The sequence below is a fragment of the Peromyscus leucopus genome, chromosome 4 (genome assembly GCF_004664715.2).
Source record: "Peromyscus leucopus breed LL Stock chromosome 4, UCI_PerLeu_2.1, whole genome shotgun sequence".
Classification (NCBI taxonomy): domain Eukaryota; kingdom Metazoa; phylum Chordata; class Mammalia; order Rodentia; family Cricetidae; genus Peromyscus; species Peromyscus leucopus.
Genome location: NC_051066.1, coordinates 61,640,312 through 61,649,388, shown reverse-complemented (window position 1 = coordinate 61,649,388; position 9,077 = coordinate 61,640,312). Strand labels below are relative to the sequence as shown.

General features: G+C 38.1%; 1 protein-coding gene across 1 annotated transcript; it reads left to right on the top strand.

The window, feature by feature from the left end:
- LOC114710077 (putative olfactory receptor 5AK3) lies at positions 1-936 on the top strand. Its single transcript, XM_028894148.1, has one exon. It carries the CDS (start codon positions 1-3, stop codon positions 934-936), a length of 936 nt encoding a protein of 311 aa, XP_028749981.1.
- Positions 937-9,077: the final 8,141 nt, after the last annotated feature.

Here is a 9,077-nt window from a genome sequence, read left to right as displayed (position 1 = left end):
ATGGAACACAGTAATGACACCAAAGTGACTGAATTTATCCTCCTGGGATTTGCTGGTCAACACGAGTTTTGGCACATCCTTTTTGTGGTATTCCTAGTGATTTACACAGTCACCTTAGTGGGCAACGTCGGCATGATCCTGCTCATCAAACTTCATTCTTCCCTGCACACTCCCATGTACTTTTTCCTGCAGCACTTGGCTTTTGTTGACCTCTGTTACTCCTCGGCCATCACTCCCAAGACATTGCAGAATTTCGTGAGCACAAAACCATCCATCTCCTTCACTGGATGTGCAATGCAGTTATATGTCTATGGTACGTTCATAACCAGTGACTGCTTCATCCTAGCTGCTATGGCTGTGGACCGCTATGTGGCCATCTGCTACCCACTGCGCTATCCTGTCATCATGTCCCAGAGACTCTGCATTTTACTGCTTCTTGGTTCATACACTATGGGCTTCCTAAATGCCTCTGTAAATACAAGTTTTACTTTCTTAACAAAATTTTGCAAATCCAATGTCATTAATCACTTTTTCTGTGATGTACCGCCAATTCTTGCCCTATCTTGCTCCAGTATTGACATTAATATTGTGCTGTTGACAGTTTTTGTGGGTTTTAACTTAGCCTTCTCTGTGTCTGTTGTCATCTTTTCCTACACATACATTTTGGCTGCCATCCTAAGGATGTCTTCTGCTGCAGGAAGGAAAAAGGCCTTCTCCACATGTGCCTCCCATATGACCACAGTCACCATATTCTATGGAACCGTCTGCTATATGTATGTTCTTCATGGGACCAACAGATCTCAAGAGCAGGAGAAGGTGGCTTCTGTGTTCTATGGTATTATGATTCCCATGTTAAACCCTCTCATCTACAGCCTAAGAAACCAGGATGTAATAGAAGCCCTGAGGCACCTAGGAAACAAATGTTTCTGTTTCTAGTGGAAAGCTTGGTCTCCATGTCAACATGGCTCAACAGGCCAGGCGACTGGGGACTGTCCTTGGTCAGCTCAGGGAGATGTGACCAATGTTCATGTCACACAGAGACATTCCCTGATTGTCAATGAATAAAAGAGAGAGAAAAAAAAAAACATTAAACTGTTAAGTAAATAAGCTTGCTTTCTCAGTGCTGAGAATTAAACCCAAGATCTTTCACTTTCTAATCAGGTAGTCCATAGACTGCAATAAATAAAATTCAAATTTATGTATTTCTGAAAGAGAATCCATCTGGATAGCTTTATTTCTTTTGTACATGTTTGAGCCTTTGAAAATATGTGTAATAAAAATCAATCTTAGAGTAAAGAAAACAGTAATGCTTTGTTAGTTCCTTAAACTATGAAGATTTTCCTGTGGGAAAATTACATTTGATCGTCTCTTCTTTATTGTTACATTCTGAAAATAATATCTCTTCTTATTTCCCTCACCTATCTATGTTATCATTGCACAGGAAGTTCTAACATAGCATTGTTTTAGGTAATATATGCAGCAGAGTAGAGTAGGACAGAAAAGGCAAAGAGGAAATCCTCATAGATGCCAAGACATTAGGAACCAACATGCATCCTTCCTGTACTATTTTCATAATAATTATTAAATTATTGTGGCAGTTAAGAATGTCTGCCCCATATCTGTTTTATTACTAGAAACTTGAATATACAGTACTACCCCTTTGATGGTTCAAATAAAAAGCTCCCCATAGCTTCATATATTTGAATACTTGGTCACCAGTTAGTGGAACTGTTTGGAAAGGATTAGTAAGTCTTGTTGGGGAGGCGTGTTACTGAGAGTAGGCTTTAAAGTTTCCAAAACCCACACCAGGCACGCTCTCTCTCTCCCCTCCGACTTGTGAATCAGATGTGAGTTCTCAGCTGCTTCTCTGGCACCATGCTCCTCTGCATGCTGATAATAGACTAAGACTCCAAAACTGTGATCAAGCCCTCAATTAAATGCTTTCTGTCTCTTCACAGCCACATAACGCTAACTAGGACAACCCCTTTAAAAGTGTACAATTTAGTAGGAAAAATGAATTTGAGAGAGGGAAAGGGGGTTATGTGGAAGGATTTGGAGGGAGAAAAGGGAAAAAATGCAATTCCATTTAAATTTCAGAAAATGAAAAAGAATGTTAATTCATGCAGGAATGACTTATTTTAAAAAACCTTCTGAACAAACATGCCTTGACCCAAAACAAGTTAAGGGTTGTGGTTTGTTTTTGCTTTGATTCTACAAAATACAATGCACACTTCTTGGAAACTGTGGGCCTCTCCACAGGTCAGATGAGGAAGGGACTTTATTAGGTATGTAATTTCCAGAGAGAATGTAAGAATGGATTAGGGGAAACTCTAAGTTTCTACCATTTAAGACTCTAAACATCATTTAAACCACTATTTGGCTAAAGATAAAATTGAAACCAAATTTATAAATATGCATATAATGATATTCCAAAAATTTTGGAAAAGCCTTAAACTATACTATCATGTCCTAACAATGTTTTGTCTCTACAACTACTAGCAAGGAATAACAGGAAAAATAACAAAGTTCACATTCCAGGAGGTAGTAAGATAGGTTTAAGATGAGAAGGAAGTAATTTATTTTAATCTAATCAAAATTAAAAATTAATATTTTAAAATAAATAAATGAATCCAGCATTTTATGCTCTGAAGCCAAAATAGTGATAATAATGGACATTCTGTTTTATCATTTGGCGATTTGCTGTCTTATCAAGAGAAATAAGACCTTGTGACAAAAGAAGTAAAGGAAGAAAAGAATAATTAACTCTGCAGTATGGCAATAGATTGTACACATGACAAATCGTTATTTCCTAAGGAAATGCTGATTGCCAAGCAGTACTACAGAAGACATTGTAACAGAAGTACTATTGAAGAGCCGCAACCATGCAAAGAATACAATAGTGAAGATACAGCCCTTTTCTCCCAACTGAGGTACTATGAACCAAAAACAAAATATCAAGGACTAGACAACACAAAATCTTGAACTGATGGAGTGCGTGGAGAAGGAAAGAACACTTCAAAATGACTTTATAAAACTAGGTAGCAAAGTATCTCAGAATCTGTTCAAAACCACTCAGAAACATTAATATATAAATGTGGGATAAAAATAGCAGCTTTTTAAGCAGCACATTGAAACAGCAGTGGACTCAAAGCAAGTTAGCTGTACTATGGAAGTAAAGTTTACTATGGAAACATGAGATATCTCAGCATTTTTGTAAAATCTCTAAAAATAATATTCCCAAGGGATATCTACCCTCCATGTTTATTGAAGCATTAGTTGCAACAATCAGGGTATTGAAAACACTAATATTTAACAATGGACAAATACACATATAGATTATCTAAGTATAATATGTATAGATTTTACAGTAAAGAGAGAGGAATATTGTTGTTTTAAAAGAACATAATTCATGTAGATCTCATCTATTTCTTCTTTGCTGGGCTGTCTATGTGTCCGTCTTAGGGTCCTCCTTGTTAGCTAGCTTCTCTGGAGTTGTGGGTTGTAGTCTGGTTATCCTTTGCATTACATCTAGTATCCACTTATGAGTGAGTACATACCATGTTTGTCCTTTTGAGTCTGGATTACCTCACTCAGGATGATATTTTCTAGTTCCATCCATTTGCCTGCAAAATTCATGATGTCATTGTTTTACTGCTGAGTAGTACTCCATTGTGTATATGTGCCACATTTTCTTTATCCATTCTTCTGTTGAGGGGCATCTAGGTTGTTTCCAGGTTCTGGCTATTACGAATAATGTTGCTATGAACATAGCTGAATATGTGTTTTTGTGATAAGATTGAGCATTCCCTAGGGGTGAGAGGGGATAGTGGAGGGCAAGGAATGGGGGATGAGAACATAAGAAAAATGGGAGGTTCAAGCTGGAACAGGGACAGAGTGGAAGAGCAAAGAGATACCATGATAAATGAAGACATGGGAATAGGGAGAAACAAGATGCTAGGGAAGTTCCTAGGAATCCACAAGGATGACCCCACCTTAGACTACTAGGAATAGTTTAAGAGGGTGACTGAACTGATCTACTCCAGTGACCAGATTAGTAAATACCCTAACTGTCATCATAGAGCCTTCATCCAGTTACTGATGGAAGCAGATGCAGAGATCCATGGCCAGGCACTAGGCCGAGCTTCGGGAGTTCAATCAATGAGAGAGAGGAAGGATTCTATGAGCAAGGGATATTGAGAGCATGATGGGAAAATGTACAGAGCTGGCCAGCCAAACTAGTTTCATGGGAAACACATGAACTGTAGACCAATAGCTGTGGAGCCCCCATGGGACTGGACTAGGCCCTCTGGATACACTACATAGTTATTTAGCTTGAACTGTTTGGGGGAGCCCAATTTGGGAATCAGGATCCATCCCTGGTGCAAGAGTGGGCTTTTTGGAGCCCAGTGTCTATGGTGGGATACCTTGCACAGCCTTGGGGCAGCAGGGAGGAGCCTGGACCTGCCTCAACTGAATGTACCAGGCTTTGCTGACTCCCCATGGGAGACCTTGACTTGGAGGAGGAGGGAATGGGAGAAGGGCTTGTGGGGAAGGCTGGTGGGGGGGAGCAGAAAGAGGGAGGGGGTATCTGTGGTTGGTATGTAAAATGAATAGAAAATTTCTTAACTAAAAAAATACTCAAAAAAAAGAGCATAATTCTATTTGTGACAATTCAGACAGACCTGCAGAACATTATTGTAACTGAAGTAAGTCAGAATTATAAACACAAACCATATTCTCCTATGTACAATCTAAAATGGTCAAGTTCAGGAACACTAGAGAATCACTGTACTGTACAGGACTACAGATAAAAATATTACACCACATACTTACTTTATGCTGAGAGTAAATCTTATGTTAGATATTCTTGTCATAAAATAATAATATTGACACTATAAAGGGGCAGAAAGGAAGTAATAAATTCACATACTTGTAGGCTTGATGGTAACTATGATTTCATGGGTGTTCATTTATAATCACTGAGATTTATACACTGACTATGTAGTACTTAAACACATGTCATTCATACTGCAGTACAGTAGTTACAATGCATGAAGAAACTAATAATAAAAATATGCATTACTTAAATACAAAGAAAGGGAAGAATTGACCCAACAGAACTGAAATCCCAGGGTTGATTCAAATATATCATAGTTTATTGTATGATCATGGTGGTGCCATCATAAGCCATAGCTAAAACTTGTAGGAAATAGAATTAAAATAATGACAATATATTTGGGAGGTGGTAAAATTGGAAATTTAATATATAGATACAGTAGAAATATAAATTTAAAACTTTTCAATTATTTAATTTAAAAATTAAACTATAGTGGTAATAAAATAAAAATAGTGACTTTTTTAAAAATACTGAATGATTAGTCAATGCAAATACAATGGACTTTATAAATATGGTACAAAACAAACTTCCTAAGTTTGATATAATTTCCCTAGAAATATTTATATACATATTTTCTAGACTTGCAAGAAGAAAATTCTACCTGCTCTCACTATAGTAATTTGAGGAGAAAGCCAGGATTAAAACACTAAAATTATAAATGGCTAAGAAAAGGTAGAAGCTACTAAAAATACACAAAGCATTCGTAATTAGAAGCCTTAAGTATTCCAAAAAGCCAAATACAGAGAAACCCTGTCTCGAAAAAACCAAAAAAAAAAAAAGAAAAGAAAAGGTAGAAGCTGCTAAAAAACACATTAGTATTAGTTTTCTTATAGAATAAGTAATGCTTGTAGTAGAAGATGTGAGTGAAGGTTCATATTCTTCTATGAAGTATTTTCAATTTTTTTTGTTTTTTGTTGTTGTTGTTGTGTTTGGTTTTTTGAGACAGGGTTTCTTTGCGTAGCTTTGGAGTCTTTCCTGGAAATCACTCTATAGCCCAGGCTGGCCTCGACCTCACAGAGATCTGCCTCCCTAGTGCTGGGATTAAAGGCATGCGCCACCACTGCCCAGCTTAAGTATTTTCATCTTCAGGTAGATCCTTGGCTCAAATTCATTTTGATGGCTTTCTATCAAGAATATAAAGCAGTATGTAGAAAGCATAAAATCTCCTTGGTAAGTATTGTTAGGAAAGCCCAGGTCCACAGTATATTGTCCGAATCATTGGAGGTGTGTGTGTGTGTGTGTGTGTGTGTGTGTGTGTGTGTGTGTGTGATGTATGCATATGTTCATGTATTTCTGGTTTTTAAATGTGCTTTATGTTGTGTATAGCAAAAATAGCTTATGTATTAAATAACACTATAGCAGGATGGATGACATATTTTTAGAAAGAAAGGGGAAAATTTTAAGGTAACATCAAAAAATCATTAAAACTTCCCTTTTGGATGTTTTTCTGGTCCTCTCTAGCCACTCGGGATTCATGACACAATAAAATATGAGTGAGGTCACTGACTCCTATCCTTGGGATTTGGTGCTCAAGGTGATACTCAGTGTGTCCTCTTCATGGTGCTTCTTGTCCTCTAGGTGATGTCCATGGTAGGTAACACTGGGATGATCCTCCTCATCAGCACAGATTTCAGATTTCAGACTCGTATGTACTTCTTTTTTACAGCATCTGGCTTCTGTTGAAATCTGTTGCATATCTGCCATCACTCCCAAGATGCTGCAGAACTTCACAGTAGCAGAAAATTCATTATCATTTGAAGGATGTGTGATGCAATCGTTGGTTTTTGCAACATTGAAAATCAATGTTGTTACTCCATGGCAGCTATGACAGTGGATCATTGGGTGACATCCATAGGCCTTGCCACCACTCTGCAATCATGACACCACAGATACGCATCAACTTAGCAGCTGGTTCATATTTTGTGTGAACAATAAATCCTTTTGTTTACAGGCTTTACACATTCCAGTCCTCTGTAAATCCAACATCTTCAATCACTTTTACTGTAATTTTCTCCCAGTTCTCACCCTGTCTTGTTCCAATGTTGATATTAATTGTATTTGTGGTATTTAACCTGCTGTTCACTGATGTTTGCTATTATCTTCTCCTATGTCATGGCTACCATCCAAAAGATGTTCTCTGCTGTCAGAAAGAAGAAAGCTTTTACATGTGTGCTTCCTAACTGACAGCAGCCACCATTTTTCATGGAACAATTGCTTATGTATACTTATAGCTTCATTCTGACCATTCTGAAGAAAAGTATGAAGTGATCTCCATGTATTATTGCATTTTCTTTTTTTAATTTTAATTTTTATTCTTTACATAAATTACATCCTGATTGCAGTTTCCCCTACCTCCATTCCTTCCAGTGCCCCCACAACAACTCCCCTCTCCCCTCGATCCACTCCTCCATTTTCCTTCAAAAAAAAAAAAGGGCAGGCCTCTTAGGGACATTAACCGAACACAGTGTAACAAGACACAATAAGACTAGGCATAAACCCTCATACCAAGGCTAGATGAGACAACACTGTAGGAGGAAAAGGGTCCCAAGTGCAGACAAAAGAGTCAGAGACACCCTCCACTCCAACTGCGAGGGGTCTCACAAGAACACCAAGCTAGGCAGCCATAACATGTGTGCAACATATAGCTCAGACCTGTAAAGGGTTCATGTGTGTCGCTTCAGTCTCTGTGAGCTCCTATGAGTTCTCCAGCTCCTAGTATCCTCTTCTTGGGGGTTGCCCTAGCTTCATTCAGTGTTTGGCTGTGGGTCTCAGCATCTGCTCCTATCAATTGCTGGATGATGCCTCTCTGATGACAACTGGGCTAGTGTTGTCTCATTTTCATTGTCATGTTGAATGCCTTCATCTACAGCTTGAGAAACAAGGAGGTAAATAAAATACTAAAGATGGCAGAGTAAAAGTTTTTCTAGATTGGACCCACAAGTTAAAAATTCAATACATCAAAGAATCCAGTACATTTGTTCTACTACAATTTAATGTTTCTAAAATACGGAACATGTTTGTACCTACCTCAAACCAATGAATTCTTAATATGGAAAACACAGGATCAAGTTCTGCAACAGAAAAAAAAAAAGTGCTCACTAGGAAAACACTGTTTCAATCTGTGCCTCTGACTTCACCACTTCAAGCATAGAAGGGACACACCCTACATAAAAAGGTGGATACATAGCTGAGGAGATGCTTAATTACACAGTAAAGGCTGTTATATTCTCTCTCTCTAGTTAATGGTCAATTTCCTCCTTTGATGACTCTTTAATGATGATGTGATTCATTGTATCACCAGGAGACATGAACGTTCCCACCAACATACACATATAAAGGCAAGGAAAACATCTTGCACAACATCCACAATATTCTAAGCTCATCAGAACTGCTCAATAAATAGTTGTTGAATAAAGAAATGGACAAATGAAAACAAAAGAGAAAGATCAGGAATCTATATGAGCCCTCTCATAAGAGTGGAAACAACAACCTCTAGCCCAGCACAGTGGTTTCTGGTGCAGAGAAGTAAGCTGACCTGAGAAGATGAAGTGAGGAGTACTCTGTGGTGATAGAAATAGGAACCGACTAAAGAAGCTTGAAAAGCTGCATCATATACCATATGCAATAAAATCTAGGGCACACGTGCATGTGTTAGAAAAAAACTAGAAATCATTAGTTTAGGTCCTCATTGAAGCAGTCACTACATGGGATCAAATGTGAAAGCATTTTATTATAGGAATTCTTATATGAAAGGAAATAGGAGGGAGGTTAAGAAGGACGAAAGCCTGGCTCACCCTACTTCCCAACACCCACCCCCTAAACAAAAGAGAGAGAGAGGAAAGAAGACTGGCTGGAAGCATTTTTACCTGATCATAAAGTAGGAGGAAGACTTGGTAAAGATACCAAGAAAACCTAATGCCAAAATGGCCTAACAAAGGAGTCCTGTGTCTCTCAGCAGTGGAACTGCCTCAGGACTTCTTTCCCAAACAATCGCTGGCAGGAAACAGTTACACTCTTGTCGTGAGTCTAGTCATTTATTCACATGGCTACCATACACAGGAATGAATAGAGTCATTTGATTTGATTCTAAACACATGGTAGAATATTATGCAGCAGTTATATATATATATATATATAACTGTGTGTGTGTGTGTATGTGTGTGTGTGTGTGTGTGTGTGT